Source organism: Venturia canescens, chromosome 1 (assembly GCF_019457755.1).
Source record: "Venturia canescens isolate UGA chromosome 1, ASM1945775v1, whole genome shotgun sequence".
NCBI classification, from domain to species: Eukaryota; Metazoa; Arthropoda; class Insecta; order Hymenoptera; family Ichneumonidae; genus Venturia; species Venturia canescens.
The window spans coordinates 14,174,215-14,192,730 of record NC_057421.1 but is presented as its reverse complement, the minus strand read 5'-3'; the positions used below and the strand labels follow the sequence as shown (position 1 = coordinate 14,192,730).

At 37.5% G+C, this 18,516-nt stretch overlaps 2 protein-coding genes and 2 long non-coding RNA genes across 4 annotated transcripts; 3 read left to right on the top strand and 1 right to left on the bottom strand.

Annotated features, from left to right (window-relative positions):
• Positions 1-1,245: 1,245 nt before the first annotated feature.
• Positions 1,246-6,487, top strand: Spag1 (Spag1 axonemal dynein assembly factor). Its single transcript, XM_043419365.1, has 8 exons — positions 1,246-1,704; positions 2,230-2,506; positions 2,575-2,785; positions 3,958-4,247; positions 4,371-4,474; positions 4,598-5,946; positions 6,053-6,223; positions 6,342-6,487. The coding sequence occupies exons 1-8, from the start codon at positions 1,553-1,555 to the stop codon at positions 6,428-6,430; spliced, it is 2,643 nt and encodes an 880-aa protein (XP_043275300.1). The 5' UTR covers positions 1,246-1,552; the 3' UTR covers positions 6,431-6,487.
• Positions 6,232-7,719, bottom strand: LOC122410983 (uncharacterized). Its single transcript, XR_006261047.1, has 2 exons — positions 7,591-7,719; positions 6,232-7,005 (listed from the first exon to the last, which is right to left on the bottom strand). It is a non-coding gene; the product is annotated as an uncharacterized lncRNA (long non-coding RNA).
• Positions 7,720-9,018: 1,299 nt separating this feature from the next.
• On the top strand, positions 9,019-11,436 carry LOC122410968 (uncharacterized). The gene is made up of 2 exons (XR_006261040.1): positions 9,019-9,388; positions 11,116-11,436. It is a non-coding gene; the product is annotated as an uncharacterized lncRNA (long non-coding RNA).
• A 170-nt stretch (positions 11,437-11,606) lies between these two features.
• Pmp70 (ATP binding cassette subfamily D member Pmp70) lies at positions 11,607-17,632 on the top strand. The gene is made up of 13 exons (XM_043419371.1): positions 11,607-11,753; positions 11,870-12,085; positions 12,231-12,273; positions 12,643-12,830; positions 12,912-12,981; positions 13,171-13,268; positions 13,559-13,739; positions 14,286-14,498; positions 14,600-14,669; positions 15,007-15,482; positions 15,928-16,227; positions 16,342-16,503; positions 16,665-17,632. Exons 2-13 carry the CDS (start codon positions 11,970-11,972, stop codon positions 16,740-16,742), a joined length of 1,995 nt encoding a protein of 664 aa, XP_043275306.1. The 5' UTR covers positions 11,607-11,753; positions 11,870-11,969; the 3' UTR covers positions 16,743-17,632.
• The last annotated feature ends 884 nt before the right edge of the window (positions 17,633-18,516 follow it).

Here is an 18,516-nt window from a genome sequence, read left to right as displayed (position 1 = left end):
TATTTCGAATCATTTCCTTTCGCGAATCAAAAGTACGAAAGAATTGAGAAATTCTTGGCAACTTCTGGACAGACTTACAAATACAAACATCGATTCTCGTGTGAAAAGTGAGGTTATAATGCGTTTATTCAAACATCTTTTTGTTCTCGTTCAACCTACTTTCTTCGGTATGTACAAGATTTTACTCGCGTATATCTTCAAGTAATAAATGGTGAAAATAAAATGTTTGTGCTTTGATAAGAAAAGCAGTCTGAGTACTTTATTAATTCGACGATGAGGATGTGAATTTAATCATTCGCTACTATAATTCCACACTTTTCGTCAAAATTATACACTCGCTATCTCGAGCGACTCCAGATTGCAGCGACGCTTTGTTGTGGTGTGTTGTACATTGCAAGCTTCAGCCAGATAAAACATCTTATCGTGATACAGAGTTGGTACGAATACATATACGGACGATGCTCAAATATGAAAAAGCCTCGGTGCACAATGTTAATAAACTTCGATGTGTTATGTTTTCGATTATTCGCGTTGAAAATTTGCATTCGACTTAATTAGCTCATTTACGATTTGTGGAACGAACTTTGAGGCCGTCTCGAATAATAAAAAAAATTAAGAAACCTCCCAGGAGTGAATTTAGACGCAGTTATTTCATTCGCACTCGAAGTGCCTCGATAAGTTTCGAACGAAATGGCGAATGTCTATGGACATCGTCGTCGCAAAAGTTCATTATTGTGACGCCACACAAATTGTCATTTTTTCAATAATTTCGCCAGTGAATTGTCTTTTGTTTCAACTTCGCGGATTCTTTCGACTTTGACATTTAATTTTTTCATCAATTCCTGATTCGAAACCATTTCAATCTTTTCACAATAAGCTGAACAACAAGTTTTGTTTTTCTCCTTTCGCACAGATATGCAAGTACAAAAACAGCAGAGCAACGTCGATAAAAATGTGGTCGCGTACCGACTGCGAATATGTCAGATCTCTACGAAGTATTTGAAACCTTGCAACTCTCTTTCCGACTGCTCAAAAGAAAAAATGTTTGCTTTCCTTACCTCGTTACAGACTGGCGGAATTTTACTTCCTGACTTTCTTCCACCGTTTTCCAACTCTACCGTTCCGTTCAGCGCGTCAGCCCACTAGGAACTGAACGGTGCTGCCATCTCGCTTTCTTATGACGAATTAGTACCCGATTGAACAGTACCAACTGCCAGCCACATACCAAGCGGAATCTCGACGCAAAATGTGTCTCCAAACAAAGTGTCTTTTCGTGCATCCGAAGACGTCACGAAGTGAATGAATTCTTAGTGAAACATAACAAACGATCTGAGAACTCATTTTTTTTCGAGCCATTGATATCATCCTACCAGCTTCTACAACCATTTCGTGTTTTCTCCCCTCACAAAACATAACTACAAATCACTGTAAACAACGAATACGTGACCATGGCAACTCGAGTAATGAGTAGCTTAGCCTGGCACCATTTGATCAGTACGAATTAAGAAACCTGAGTGCAGTTTATTCAATCAATTAAAATAAAGTAACGAAAATGGTTAACAAGAAAATAGATCGCGTTGAAAATTCTATGGAGAAAAAATCTTTGCTCAATAAATACGACATACCGGTTGACCACTTGTCTTACGAGTACATAACTCAGTGCGAAAATGCCAAAGAGCTGGAACGTATAATTACTATTCTTCGGTAATTTCTCTTGACTTTCATTACATCCGAGATAACGCTTTTTCTTGAGCACGGTATAAACACACTTTATTGTATGGAATTTACTCGCTTCCTTTTCCATAGTTATTTGTCGAGCTATTGATAAACTATCCGTTCTTTCGTTTGGCCCAAATCTCACTGTACAAATAGGTATGCAGTTACAGTATACACTCTGGCAAATTCGTTGAAATTTTGAGGTCGAATGCCTGCCACCGGCAGTGCTTGCCGAGCCCCTGAAGGTTAATGCCCCAGTTAGGTGTCAACAAACGTTGTAATTTCCTTACAAACCGAGATGTCGAACGAAACGGGAGTGCTTCGCTGCGCACAACTGCGAACTTTTAACAGAATAACGAACATTTTGTTATCGCCAAAAAAAACTATTGACATTGAAATCTCGTGAAAGTAGGAACCGTCGGTGATTTTTTTCGACGTCCCCGCACAAACTCAGTTCCAATAGATGAAAAATTGTTGCGTTTCGATGAGTCAAAGGCTTTCGATTTTTCTTAGTTCCGGCGAGGAAGGGTACTACCCCGATTTGAATAAGCACGCGGAGAGCCGTTTAGCCACCATGAAGCCTTCGAGCACCGTTTTGCGAGTGGCGGAACCAGTCCTCAAGAAAGATATGCTCGAGCCCGAGAATCGGGAAATGTTGGAAAAGGACATAAGCGAGTGGATGAGCGAGATGAAGATGCGGGAAAAAGATTTAGAGGAAGGGCGTCGTATGAATACGAACGAGCCGATTCCCCAGCCTGCCGTCCGCAAAATAATGTTTGATCAACCGGAAGTGAGTTTTTTTTTTTATTATTCTCAGACGATTTCTGTTCAGTGCGTAATGAGATATTTTTTTTTAAGAAAAATCAGCAACAGTCGCAGCAAAAAACGCAGAAGCGCATCGCATCGTGCGATTATGCCGGATGGGACAAATACGACGCTGAAACGGAGATTAATCGAATCGACCTGCAGCACGATGTCAAGCAAGCCGAAGCGAAAAAAGCACAGAAAATTCTTTCCAATAAAGGAAAGAAAATGAAGAATGAATCCAGGGAAGAAATCGTCAATAGACGTAAGTCCTAAATATGAATTTCATCGAAATGTTGCTCGACTCTTCCTAACGTCAATTTTCAATAATCTACAAACATTTGACGCGCAACGATAAATTGACGAATACTTGAAAAATTGTGGCATTTTTTTTTAACTATTTTCCGTCCTCCAAGCGAGGAAGATAACGCTGCCTCGAAAGGAAGCAACATTATTTAAGGGCTATGAACAGTGTAATCGTTAGAATTTCAGGTGTTTTCACTTTCTTTTATAAATAAAAATTGGTTGGATGGATTTACGTAAAACTTTGAACGCATATTGTACATACTCAAAAGTATTGAAAAAATGTAAAAAAAATTTTTTCAACGCTATATTTTTGTGCAATGGTGCGTCGAAAATGGCACTCCTTGAACCGGCGCTGACGGAAAGAGTTTTTATTCCAGCGACTTTATTTAACCCTACACCTCATGTGCCTTTTTTCATACCCTCAACCTCATGACCGGGGTTTGAACGCACCCCACTTTTTTCTGCTTATAAATCCGGTCCTACGATGCTAAACTGACTTTATCCTACACCATTTTCTTCGTTTTTTTATAACGAAAAGAATGATGTACGATAAAACTAATTTCAATTGAATTTATATATTAAAAAATCCGTCGATAATCAGTCGATAATGTCGCTCGTTAGGACGGGAGCGTGGTTTGAAGTTCGCGTGGGGTGTGCTCACACCCCAGTCATGCGTTCTAGGGTTAAATTGCATTTTCTAGGTAAAACGTACGTTTTCATCATGACGTTGCCGTTTTTTCATAACTTTTTTTTATTTTCTTTTATAAACAATTATCTACTGAGAAATCCACAAAAACTGCGATTTTTTTCTTCGGATGGTCGCGCCATTTGTTTTTCTAAACAATATTTTGAATCTTTTTGGTTTTTCGTCCTGAGATCTTGCATTTTTGAGATTTGTTGTCAAAGCCGATTCGAGGGCTGGCATTTTCAACGCACCACGGTACAAAAAAATTTCCATCGAACCAAACTTTATTTATAAAATGAAGAAAAAGCACCTAAAGTTCCAACGTTTACACCGTTCGGAGCCCTTAACGATGCTTTCGAGTCGCAGCGAGGCAAATGACCCTCAAATGAAACGAATAAAAGCGAAAAAAAATAATGACGATAAAAGGAACGAAATTCTTTGTCCAGTCGCGCTTACCGGAACGGAATTGAGCATGATGGCGGAGAGGGATCGAGAAAAGGGAAACGAGGCGTTCAAAGCTGGCGACTACGAAGAGGCTCTTCATTTCTACGAATCCAGCGTCGCCATAGACCCGACGATAAATGCCTACAATAATCGTGCGATAACTTTCATCAAGTTGCAACGTTACAAGGATGCCCTTAACGATTGTAACAAAGTCCTCAGTGTGGATCACACGAACGTAAAAGCCCTGCTTCGAAGGGGATTGGCCCTCGAACATCTGGAAAAGAGAACTCAAGTACAGCGTTTCTCATTGTTTCGAATGATTGTCCGCTCGACGTCGTTCTCTCGGGCGTAGGCAGCAAAAAAATCACTTTCCATTAATTCCTATTGAAAGTCAATGAGCTCTTTGTTTTTTCAGGCATTGGCTGATTACGAGGCGGTACTGAAATTAGAACCTGCCAACAAAATCGCGATAGGAGCCGTTAGCAAGCTCAGGGGACCGTGTAATTCGAAAAAAATTAGGTATGCAAAAATAAAGATTTGATTATTCATTGAAAATGTGCAAGAAATTTTTCACATTTTTCCACTACGGTTATCAATCGTTTGATTTCGCGCCACTGTCATCGCGGAATTATATTGTTTAAGAATGAAGATAGAGGACGGAGCTCCAACGGATGAGAATTCGTCGAAACAATCGATAAAATCGAGTGGAAAAGTCGACACTTTGAGCGAAGAAGAAATGAAAGTTTCGAGTGGTGGTAAAACTTCAAATTTGTCAGCGGAAGGTCACCCCGGGTTAGCGGAGCTCAAAACAAATGTCAACAATGCTGGGCCCAATAGGACGCAAGGGAGAGCATTGGCAGCGCCGAATTCGCAGATGCGGTCACAAATCTGTTTCTGTAACAACGCGCCCAGCTCGTCTCGACGCTCGACTCCCCAGCCCCACTTCAGAGACGTTTATTGTCCGAAAGCGTTCCAAAAGCCATCAGGAAACTCTCCGAAAAGCCAGAGCATCTTCACCGATGCCAAAGCCTCGTATGGCAAAAATTCGAGTGTCATCATCGAGGAGATTCCCAACGAGCCGTGCGAGAAATCTGAAAATAAGATAAATCAGAGAGAAAAGAAAAAAATTAGCGCTAAGGGGAGCAATAATTTCGGGAATTTCGGAGGCGGTGATCACGACGTGTCCACTAAAAAATCTGACGTTGTCACACAGCCGGCTTCTCAGAGAATCGACGTGTCTAAGGCCGATAAAAATATTCGGAAAAAGAACGAAAAAAATTGTCCGAAGGCGATGGAGGGGTGTGACAACTTGACGAACCCTCGGAGGTCATTTGCGAAAACTTGCGATGCCGCAATCGAGGAGATACCGAATGTAGAATTTGCGAAGACTCGCGATGACTCGAAGACAGAAAACGGCCGAAAAATACTGACAGAGACTGAGACGATTTCGAAGAATTTCCAGCCTGTCAAAGACCGAGATCGAAACGGAAAAAAAGACGATTCCAAAAGGGAGCTTTCGCTCGAAACGTGTGGAAAAAAATGTGTCGAAAACGGTGGTGGTGGTTTTGACGAATCGTCAAAGAGTTCGACGATCCGGTCAAATTCTGTTGGCGCAGACACTAAAATCCCTTCGAAAATATCCTCCAGTTTGAACAGCGGAGACACGTTGCCTACAGCAAATGAAAAAATCAACGAAAAATTGAATTCTGACGAGAAGAACGCCGAGCCAAAAGTATTGAAAACAATCGGAAAAACAGTGACTTTCGCAACGAACCATGGGAAAAAAGAAGGGAACAAGGAATTTGAGGTTACCGATGATTCAATTTCGAAAGACGAAAGTGCAGCGTTGGAAGAAACGGAGAATATCGAATTCGGGAAAATCGAATCACCGTACGAGTTTCTTCGACTGTGGTATTCCATTAGAAACGATCCTCACTTGATTCATCGTGCGAATCTTTTGAAAGCGTTTCCTCCCGAAAAGATAGAAGCAGGTGAATGCTCAATAATATTTGCTCTTAATTAAACACAGACCTACGAAAATTCGGTAGATTAATCGCGACAGAAAACTCATGTTTTTAAAAAAACTCGATCGTATAGTTATAGGCAACAAATTGGACGGCGACATGTTGAGTTTGATTCTTACCTGCTTCGAGCACCACTATTGCTCGGTTGAAAATTTGGAACTACTGAGTCGCTTCCTCCAGCATTTAGGGCAAGTCAAACGCTTTTCGATCGTTAGAATGTTCATGGACGAAAAAGACAAAACAGGTGAAGTATTCTGTTCGCAATTTTTTATTCGATTCCCACTTTAATGTTTCGATTATTCTATTTTATTTAATACTGTGGAAATTCTTCATCTATCAATCTTTTGTATCTGTTGTTGCAGCCCTTCGAAATATATTCTCGTTTTTGGAACGCCAGAAATCGACAGACCTGACTCGAGAATTACGTAAAACGTTTGATGTACCGATGTAAAATATACTTTCGTGTATTTATGAATAAATATGACCAGGTTTCCCGAGTGTAAAAAGACTTTCCAATCGCAACAGAATCACTATTAATTCGAGGCAATTATGTTCACAGCTATGCCAAAACTGAAACGAAGCGCAATCGCCGCTCACGAATTTTAAGGTTAAACAGATTGCAATACGTTTGCAACGGGTTGAAATATTTTATTTTATCGTATTTTTATAAAAAGCAAACATTTTGGTTTTTCATGACAAATTTTACACTTAAACGAAACGAAAACATTATAATGATACAGCAGTAAACGTTCCAACAGTGGCACAGTGTAGTTGGGTAGGTACAGCAAAAATATTGCGTAACCAATACACTCTGTATTAGTTCCACACGCTTACCGTGCGTCGGTACGTGAGGGCTGCAGTATCAATATATACGCGTACTCCCATCGTATTACCAGCAGTAAAAGTTCGCTGGTCATCTGGAACCGAAAAAATAAACTCTACTGCTGACGAGCGGAAGAGTTACGTAGGAGCTAGTCGACATCTCTACACTTTCGATTATTTTGAGTTCGGCTTGGTTCGGCTTCTCTGCAGCAGATATAATGTCGCCGGCGATGATATATATGGTAGGGGACTTTCTTGTTTTTTTCAATATAACTGTGGCGAAAGATAATGGTCAATTTTCACAATTTGTCGAGAACGCGATTTTTTTATCTAACATGATAAAATTTATTTTAATTATTAAATAGAAATGAAAAATTATTGAGTAGATGAAAAGAAAAATTTTGGAATCAGACCACAGAGGAATGGTGGGGACGAATCGAATAATTCATTTTTAGCAGCCGATAATCATGAAAGTATCGCAATCAATGGTCATTGTTTCATTTCATTTTTTCGTTTTTGATAAGTCGAGGACGCGGTGTCCGGATTTGTGATCGCATAAAAAAAATGATAACACTTTCGTCCTTCAACTTCTCATATCGATTTATCGAATATTTTTCGCTTTGTCTACAGTCGTCTCGTGGAATTTTTTCGCTACGGGTTAGACATGAATGATTCAGTATAAACTGCTAATAAGCAAAATGCTCCGTAATAATAATTGCAACAAATCTTCGTAACGATTATTTCTATTCGTTATGCTTATTTTTTTATCATATATCACGTCATTTGTACCTTTCTAAAGTCCAACTCCTTTTGTTGGATTCGTACGAATCCGCTGTTTTCATACGATAAGCCATAAGCGGACACGCATTTTTGGATACTCTGTGTTCACTGTCACTATTCTTGATTTTTAACGGTTAATTGAATTTTCGAATTCGAGCTCTACTTCTTCAGATTCAGCTATTATCACGCTATTATACAAGTGCGTTTAAAATTGGGTGAAATAGTGCAGTTTTCCTGAATTCCCTAGATATTGTAATATGAATCGGAGTATAGATGGAAAGAATAAACTTCAACGTGTTTCACTGCAGCAACTCGAGTTGTTTAAAAATACAATGAAAAATGTAGAAAACGCTACAACATATTCCACGTAAAATATGGAAACTTCTAGAGATAGAGAAATTGGGTCCGAAGTTTGTCTCATAGGGAATTTCACTTTCGTCAGTTTCGAACTCAAAGGACAGCTATATTCATGGCAATAAAAATGTTTCGTAGAAAGTCAACTGGTTCTTTGGCGAATCAAAACCAAAACAAAGACAAAAAATATTCATCAGTTGTCCTTGAATTCTTGGTCGGATACGCGAGGGTATATTTTTGTACCAATTCTACGTTCGAAAGTGTTGATTATAAATACAGATTTTGTTTATTCGCACAATCGTTTCGTGACTTTCGTGAGAACATCCTAGAAAAAACATGGATAAAGACTGAAAATCGTCATATTCGGGTATCTGAACGTTGAGCCGCCTATACCACCTCTCGACAATCGTAAAATCTAGAAAGATGATCGGAAGTTAACACGCATGAACTTGAATTCGAAAAAAAAAACGGTTGAGAGTCCCCTTTTATCAGTCATGATTCAGGCAGTTCTCGATAATAAGTCGCTTCTTCGAGTTACAGTAAGTCAAAGGTCAATTCTCAGGTCAATGTATGCCTATAATCCCGCATGTATTTGACTTGATTACTATAATATATGTGCGAAACATTCCAAACTGCTAGACCGACTCATAACCTCGACCTCGCAGGGAGTTTCAACAAATTGCTTTTTGCAAAGTAGGGTTAAACACTCAAGTCCGTAACCGGCCAAGTATACTCTACCATAATACCTGATGGTTCTGCCTTATTAAACGAGCAAAAAAATGAAACTTTCTTTTTGATAGTCGAAACAATGCACTTTCCACAACGAATGGAATTCGATGCTTGTATAATGCTATTTCTGAATAAAAACCTTCGCAAGAACGAGCTCAAAATTCATTTATTTCAAACACTGCAACATCCAGCTTTTCACGAATTACGGTACCCAGCATTTTATCTTTTAATCATCGGGAACAGTTGCAAAAAATGGGAGAAAACTAAGATTTCAGGGCACATTGAAAGGCCAGCTCCCAACTCCATCTCCGATCAATTGGATTCCGAAATGTTTTTGCGTTCTATATACGAAATGGGGGGGGGGGGGGGTGAAGTAGTGAAAAAAAATGAAGTAAAAAATGAGGGTTTTGTACTAACGATATAAAACATGCACACGCAAGAGTGCTATTTCGTCAGTCTTACTGAGTCGGAGGGAGCTCTCCAGCAAGCGATACACGGCGTGACACCGACACAGTGAAAGCACACGTGACGTATTTTTTCGTAAAGTGCATGCTTTATTCTACTACGAAAAATAGCATGGTGTGCAGCGGACTTTACTCTCGCCTCGAGTTGGAATTTGGAACGACACTTGTATATAATTTTTTAATGTAGTTCAACGATCACTACACCATCATCGTGACGCTCAGGTCTACTACGATATTACAACTTCAGTAATTTCGTGTTCGTAAGTTGTACGCATTGTACATAACCTTATCGTTAATATCAAACACGAGTGAAAGTCGAATTCACAAGTCGACTGTGCTGCCGTATGGACGTTTCTTTCGTACGTTAATTTAAATTCGCTACTCACAGTGCTATTAGCTAAAAGTTTGTCTGCTTCTTCTAAAAATTGTGACTTTAAATACACTCCGCAATTTTCCTAAATCAACTAAAAATAAAATAAATGACAGTGTTAAGGATGAGATTGATTTATGCATCGCTTCCCATCAAAATTGTGGACGCGAGGGTGCTTGGGCTAAATTTATTTTTTTTTTCTAATCGTTTCGACATAGTATCAATAGTATGAACTTCATGTGTTAACTGTATGTTCGTCGACTCCAATTTGGATATAATTAAGAGTATGCATCAGTCGAATAACCTCACTTGGAATTTTCGAAATTGAAATTCTCTGACACAGTTTGACCGATTAAAAAGAGGCTCTGTCGGACGATGCAGGACGATGACAAAAATCGACTAATAAGGCCTTTTTTTCATCAGTCAAACTGTGTCATGGAATTTCGACTTCGAGATTTGCAGCTATTTCTCTCGTACGTAGAGTTGCGATATTCCGACTGATGCCCATCGTTGGCATATTGACGCGCCATTTAGTCTCAGATTTTTTCGATGACGTCGCATCGATTATTTCGAGATTGGTTGGATTGATTTTTACAAAATTCGATATCGGTTAAGATCGATCGTCAAATCCGATTAAAATCAGTATTTTGGTTCCTCATTTTAAATTTCTGCATTTTCAGTGCAGATCTGCAGATTCATTTCGTGCCGACGTGGGGCACCATCTCAATTGAGTGATCTCTGCTAAAATATTAACTATCCCCAAAAAAAAAAATGCTTTCCTTTGTCTTTCTTGACTTCTCGCTTTCTGGCTTCCTTCTTCCTTTTGAAAATATACTGAAAACCACTCTGACCAAAGAACCTGATTTATTCGTGGTATTTATGCGTCGGAAGATATCTTTTGCTACATGGACTTATCAACATAGATAAAGAAATGTACTTGTCCCGAGACTCTACCGAGTCTCTTGATAGCCAAGGGCGATTGAAAAAAATAAGGAAAAATAAATTAGTAAAAGGTCACTTCTCATATCTTCAACCCGTTTTTGAATCGATCATTTATTCTTTAAAAAAATACTGTACAATCAGATATCCACGATGGATTCTCCAGAAAAACAAAAAAGGCTGAGACAAAAGCATTCATGAAAACTCTGTTTTATTTCGTGCTCTTAAGATGATGGATCAGTCGGTAATCACACCTCGAATTTTTGAAATTGAAACTCTTTGACATCGTTCGTCTGATTAAAATAATAAAAATGTCATCGTACGCAGCACGATCGCAAAAATCCGATGACATTATTATTTTTTCGATCAGACGAACGATGTGGAAAAATTTCCTTTTTAAAATTTGCAGCTATCTCTCTCGCACTCACGGTTGTGATTACCGACTGATCCATCATCTTAACCATCTCTGCGTGCTCTGATTCTGATCGTTCTGATCCAAATGTCTAATAAATATATTCAGAATTTTCATGGAAGCTGTTTCTTGGCTCAGATAGCTGATTCCTGAAAAGAAAATCACTTTGACAGCCTACATCCCATGAAAACTGAGAAAATTTTTTAATAAACTGGGTAGTCGTGACGTTTTGACATTTGTTACACTAATTTTTTTGTATCTTACAGAAACGTGCATGAAGTTCCATAACCACCGCAGGGAGTAGCAGGGAGTCGAGTTGAGGTCGCGACGATCGCCCCCCCCCCCCCCCCCCCCATCTTCTTCAACACAATCGGAATTATTGTAATTCAAACAAAACATTCTCTCGCACGTTCGTTGACAAACGGACTCGTATTCGTTAAAAAAAAAAACATTCATCTGAAACATAAAGAACACACTTTGAAATAATAATACTATAAATAAACACAATAAATATGTATATATGTAAATTCTATACATGAATAATAAAAAATAGAAAAAAATAAAACACCTGCCTTATTCGGAGTCAACTGATCGTGAGTTTCTGATTTTCCTATCTTCAAATATTCCCGCCTTAATATTCCCAACCTGATATGGAAAAAAGAACCAAATCGTATTGGCACATGCCCCACTCGGATCTGGGAGATAGCCATAAAAGAGAAGAAGAAAAGACGAGAGTCGTCATGGAGTGCGAGGAGTGTCAGACCCGGGCCTAATGCCTTCGGGAATGTATCTCGTGTAGTTCAAACTGTAGAATAAAAAAAAAGGCATAACAAGCAGTGCTGTTGATTCGGATTGATTTAGTCTGGTGCGTGCGTTAATATGCTCAACGTAGTGGCCTAACGTGGTAAAATATTAGACATAACGTGGTTTTTTTTTCGGAAAAACGAAACTCCTCTACTCCTTCCACACTCTACACATATAATCACTCTTAAGACATTGGTATATACTCATCGTTCGCAGAAAAACGTGGTTTATTACGACGCGGGTGAAGTAAACCAGTTCTACGAGAAAACCTAACTAGAATTCTTCATATTGCTAGAAGTGACAAGTATTTTTGAATATGGCTCCAGCGCTTAGTAAATTCGTAACAAAACGCACGGTCACAGGTGCTTTGACCGTTAGTGCTTTAATTTGGCTTTTAAAGAAAAAAAGAGCAAAACGTACGCAGAAGATAAGGTAATTGCTATGAATATATACATAGATGGGAACAGAGTTGATGAAAAACTTGCTACACTGTTATATTCTCTATTGTGAGAGATCATTTTATTTTGTACTTTGAGCAAGAGCTAATTGCCTCATCACTCTTCCGTGTTTGTTGCAGAGCTCTGTGGCCTGCTGATGACATTCAGTATGTCATTAAAGAGGTGAGACTCAATGCATGCTCATACATATTCATATGCTCGAAAAAATCAGAATTTTTCTCTCTTTTATATTTTTTATATCTCTTTTATCTGTAACTTGGAATTGAGCTAGAAAAAATTTTGACTCTCTGATGATTCTTGGATGTTCATTGTTTTCTGCATTTGTAATTTTTGTACGGATGTAGGAAGTAAACTAATTGATAACGACGTTCTGCCTTTTTTGTTAGTTGAGCGCAGCTCGAGAGGAGAAATAAATATAGTCAGCTTTTTCTTATTTCAAATGAATTAATTAGTTTTTCCATGCAAATGAGAAAAATGGATGCATGGTTAGCTTCAATCATGAAAACAAATATTTTTTTTATGATTATACAGGAAAAGCCAAAGGGTCCTAAGGCTCAGGTTAATGCACAATTCTTCAAGCAATTATGGAAGTTACTGGGGATTGGAATTCCAGGTGTGATGTCAGCAGAATCTGGTTTTATTTTACTGGTTGCTGGATCACTAGTTGCAAGAACTGTCTGCGATTTGTCGCTCATACACATAAGCACTTTCATAGAAGCGTAATTAATTTCTTTTGCAAAGTTCAATCCCTCGTTCATGACATAAGGAGTATTTTTGACTGGTTAAATTTTTTGTTACAGTTCAATAATTAATAAAAATGGTCCACACTTCAGAAAACGCCTTCTGTCGTTTCTAGCTCTCCTGCCAGTGGTGAGTTCCATTGTCCTCGATATAACATGAAAAATAGATTTTCATGTTATTCTGAAGTTTTCCTTTACACATTTGTTTGTGAACAATATCAGAGTATTTGGACCAAATGTTTTTTGTTGTCAAATCAATTAGTGAATTTTATAATTTTACATAATTTGAATACTACATTTTATGTCTTCTTGTGTGTAGATGTCTTTAGTAAACAACATACTGAAATACAGTATAGGAGAAGTGAAACTACGTTTGAGAACGAACATAACTCGCCATCTACTGGACCAGTATCTCAAGTAAGCAAACTATTAAATATATTAAAACCATTAGCCGTTATCTTTCAATGTTCACTTTTTTTACTTCTCTTGTACTGTAATATTTGATGTATTGAGGTTTAAGCACAAGTCTTCTTCCAAGCCTTCTTCCTGCCAATAAACAAAGAGATCAAAGGTGGCCATTAAATGATTTCCTTTTCAAATATATGTTAAAATCCTGCATTATTGAAGGGAGCCATTCACTGTTACCTGCAAATTATGAAAGACTACACGCATTGCTTTATTTAAATGTTTGATGTTTTCTTTTACAGAGGATTCACGTATTACAAAATGTCGAATTTGGATACCCGGATCGCAAATCCTGATCAATTGTTGACCACTGATGTTGATAAATTCTGTGACAGCTGTATCGATCTTTACAGCAACATTGCAAAACCAATACTGGATATTTCACTATACGTTTACAGGCTAACTTCCACTTTAGGTGGACAGGTAAATGAATATTTTTTTTTTTAACATTTCCTGAAATTTCAGAGTCTTATCAATATAAGACCAAAGAAAAAAATTTTAAAAAGCAATAATAATTATAACCAATCGATGAACAAAAATAAAGTGTAAACAAAGATTGAATGAAAATGAAGAAACAAAAATTAACAAACGTCAAACCTTTAAAAACTTTTCACAGTTTTTAATTCATGATTCATAAAAATCATTAAAAACATATCAAATGACATTAACATTTTTTCTACCGATTAATTGAAATACGATACTTCATTTTTCTCAGAAAATTAAAAAGGATATAAAAATTTCTTCTGAATAATCTCTTCCAGTTCGACTCATCCAATAAAACATTTTAAGTTCTTATCTTATCAGTAAATTTTAAGAGATGTGCTTCAAAGTGCAAACTCAGGTTTGCGCCATAAATAATTATAATTTTATAATTACGACCGGAAAATTTGCATAATTTTTTTCGTAATTGGGTGAAATTCTTTTTCACGTATACGCTTCAAATGATGCAAAAAAATTCTTTTGTTACAGACTCCTCTGATAATGCTGGGATACTTAGCAGTCGCAGGCACATTTTTGACCCACGTGCGAAAACCTATAGCTCAGATGACCGTCAAAGAGCAGCGTCTCGAGGGAGAATATCGTCACATAAATTCTCGTCTGATTACTAATTCCGAAGAGATTGCATTCTATCGTGGCAACGCTCGCGAGAAACTAACCCTCCTCGCTAGTTTCCACAAACTCGTTAGTATTTTTGCATGATATATGATGATTTTGTTTCTGTCAAAATTCTTCCCTATGACGACCGGCTGTGCCAAATATTCATACTACTCTTTATATCACAGATCAAGCATCTCCGTGGTTTTCTAGAGTTCAAAACTGTCATGGGTGTAATAGACAATTTAATCGGAAAGTGTGAGTTTTTGAAAATTTATATTTTGTTTTTCTTTTAGATTGATATTATAAGCTTGTACCAGTTATTTTCCTGAATTTCGTCCGATTGTTGATTTTCTACTTCCATGAATCTAATCTATATAGAATACAAGATTAATGTATTTACTTCGAAAAAATTTGTTTGCTTATTTTTTTCAAATTTTTTTTACTTTTGTGAAAAACTGATTATAATGATGAAAATCTCCATATGAAAAAGGTTGCCTACCGTGGGTAAAAAAAGAATTGAAAAATGTTTATTGTGCCAGATTATTACAATTGTCATGGAAATTCCGTTTAAGGAAATATAATTTTTTTTCAGATTTTGCAACTCTCGTCGGTTTTTATGCCGTAAGCATTCCATTTTTTCAAGAAAATCATGCTGTTCTTGCCGGTTCAACGGACCATCGTTTCAAGTGTTATTACGAGTACGGTCGCATGCTCGTTAAATTGGCCGAGGCCATTGGCCGACTTGTATTAGCTGGTAGAGAAATGACAAGACTCGCCGGTTTTACAGCTCGTGTAACCGAGATTAAAACCGTTCTCGACAATCTCAATGCTGGCAAATATGAAAGAACAATGTTACTGGACATGAACAATTCGCCGATCGGTTATCCCGGCGCTGGAAAAATCATTGCCAAAGACAATATAATTCGATTCGACCGTGTCCCACTCGTCACACCCAACGGCGATCTTCTTATAAAAGAACTTAGCTTCGAAGTCAAATCAGGCATGAATGTTTTAGTCTGCGGACCCAACGGATGTGGTAAAAGTTCTCTGTTCAGAGTACTTGGAGAGGTGACTATAATTGATAATCGACACAAATTTGAAATCGGGGTCGAGTCAGCAATCTAACTCTAACAACTTAAAAATTAAACGCTTTTACCTACTCACTTTTCTGATAATAGCTTACATTCAACGGAAAATCCTTTTTCGAAGTGTCTTGAACTTCAAAAATATAACGTGACGAAAATTCAAACGACTTAGATAAAAAAAATTAATAGTTTTTCCTCAATGACCCTTAAAAATTCGAAGAAAATTTTCGTTCAAAACAAGCTTTGCATGTTTGAAGATTGTTGAATTTTAAGACAAAAAGTTGAAGATTTAAGACAAAATATTGGAAGGTTTTTAGTCAGATTTTAATAACTCGTTATCAAAGATTTACAATCAGAATTCAACGATCAAGATAATATTAAAAATCATAAACCGTATACGAATTGATTGACTTGTTCGTCAATTACAGCTATGGCCTATCTGGGGTGGTGTCGTAACGAAGCCACCAAGTGGGAAACTCTTTTACATTCCCCAAAGACCTTACATGACCCTTGGTACATTGAGAGATCAAGTCATATATCCGCATACTCAAGCGGAAATGTTAAGACGCGGAAATACCAAGGATGAAGATTTACAGAAATATTTGGATTTAGTACAACTTGGACACCTTTTGGAGCGAGAAAGCCAGGGCAATGGCGAAAACAATGGTTGGAATACAGTTGCTGATTGGATAGACGTTCTTTCTGGTGGAGAGAAACAACGAATTGCTGTAAGTATCACAGCTCATTATGAAATCTCACGAAATCTCTTCTTCACTGATTCCAATCTACAAGCAAAGACTGGCGAGTTAACAAACTCGATTTGTGCTTCTTTTTTGGTTTAGATGGCTAGGTTATTCTATCACAAGCCACAGTTCGCAATCCTGGACGAGTGCACCAGTGCTGTGAGCGTCGACGTCGAAGATTCTATGTATTCTTACTGTAGACAAGCCAACATTACATTATTCACAGTTTCTCATAGACGATCGCTCTGGAAACACCACGAGGTATATTTTTCGAAAAATGCTAAACTCTTAACACTTTCACAATTTTTGGTGCGTTTTTCTGCAATTGATTAAAAGAATGGATCCAACTTTTTTTTATTTGTCAAATGTTTGAGCAAATATTCTCAATCATAATTTATTTTAAAAAATCTCTATCATTGCAGTATTATCTACAAATGGACGGTAGAGGTTCGTACGAGTTCAAGCCAATCGAGTCCGACACGGAGGAATTCGGTTCGTGAATCATAGTGTCCCTTGCTTCGAGGGATTGGTCGTTTCGAACAACACCCGAAACGCAAGGGACCGTTCGTCGAGATAGAAAAAACAAGCGAAAATATCAGGAAAGTGTCACGAAAGTGATTGTTTTCATTCTTGCCTGTTTTACTTTATACTTTGCAAGACCAACAAATACGTCCGAAGATTTTCGACTCCTATGTCAAAATCCTTCTGGGCTTGCTGACCGAGGCTCCTACGTTGATAAAAAGAAAGCTTTCATAAAATGGGGTAGCTCAGCGAATCATGCTCGTTGCTATAAACCGCGGGACTTTGCGCGTTATTGTTCACTAGCATAAAAAAAACTGAAAGAAATCGATTCTAAAGTCCTCAGGTAAAAAAAAAGTCTGGGACAGGGTGCAACAAACGAAAAAACGAATAAAACAAACATTATTTCATAGCCAAATTTCTACCTTATGGATTCAATTGAAAAGTTCATCTGTTGTTTCCATCCACTTTATTTCTTGTCCGTGATTTGACAAGATATAGTGCGCACATTTTAGGGAATTTCTTAGCCCAACTTTGCGTGTCTACGAATCATATTCGTGCACCGAAACGTCACCTGTATTGTTACGAACTTTCGTACGTACGTGCGTGACGTTGGTATAAAAGTAATTAGAAGAAATCAAAGAAAATATACAAATACCAATAATTTGAAATCACCGTATCGGCGAACATTCGCGGTTCGATTACGTATAGCATTAGTTTTATATGATGAATCTTACGATTGTATACAAATAATTATTGTTATGTGTAGATCACATTTATATAAATGTTGGGAGAATGGGAGTAAAAATATGTATCAGAGATTGCTGGACAATGTTGTGACCTGTAAAAAAGAAACGCATGTTCATTCGTCTTTGTTTTTCTTACGATGCTATTAAATTATTTGGACAAAAAAGGCGCCAGCGAGTTACTTTATTTTCATTTCAGGACCCTTTTGTTTGGGTGGGAATAAAATGTTAGAATGACTGAAAATTTGAACAGCTAAAATCTCGAGTTTAGAACCTTCGAATGATAATATGAAGACAGATGAATTCGACTAGAGCTTTGAATGTCGAAAATATATAAAGTAGAAACTTCAAGGTTCGAAGGACGTTTACATCGAAAATGGAATGTAATAATCGCCCTAGAAAAACGACCAAAAATATCGATTTTTCGAAAACTTGACTAGCACTCTTTCGATTCATAAATTATTGCAATCAGCAATACCAAGCAATACTGAGAATATTCACAATTTCGAAAATATAATAACGAAAGACCAAATATTCTTGAGGTTGAAATACTGAAAACACCAAAAAGTCGAACGGTCAGAATGGTGAAACGTTAGAAAGTCGACCGATCGAAATAAAGAAATACAGCGGAGCTCAAAATACACGCTTCTCACTCACTCACTCACTCAGACTAGTGATCCCCCAATTTCAACCATCGCCATTTTGATTTTCGTCTTTTCGAGCCATCGCTATTCTGCATATCCAAGTTTTGTAGGCTCGTAAAAATTCACCTTCGATTTTTCGCGATTCTATATTCTGGTCTGTCTATAAAACAACTACTCTCCATTTCGAATTCGAAATTATGAGCTTTTGACATTCCTATGGTCTGTAAAAATTGCATTCGAAATGCAAACTATCGAAATATATATTTTCGAGTAAATACGAATGCAAAGAAGGAATATTCGATTAGATGACACGTAATCTGATAAATAGTTGATAGGGAATAAGAATTTCGAATTACTTATTTTTC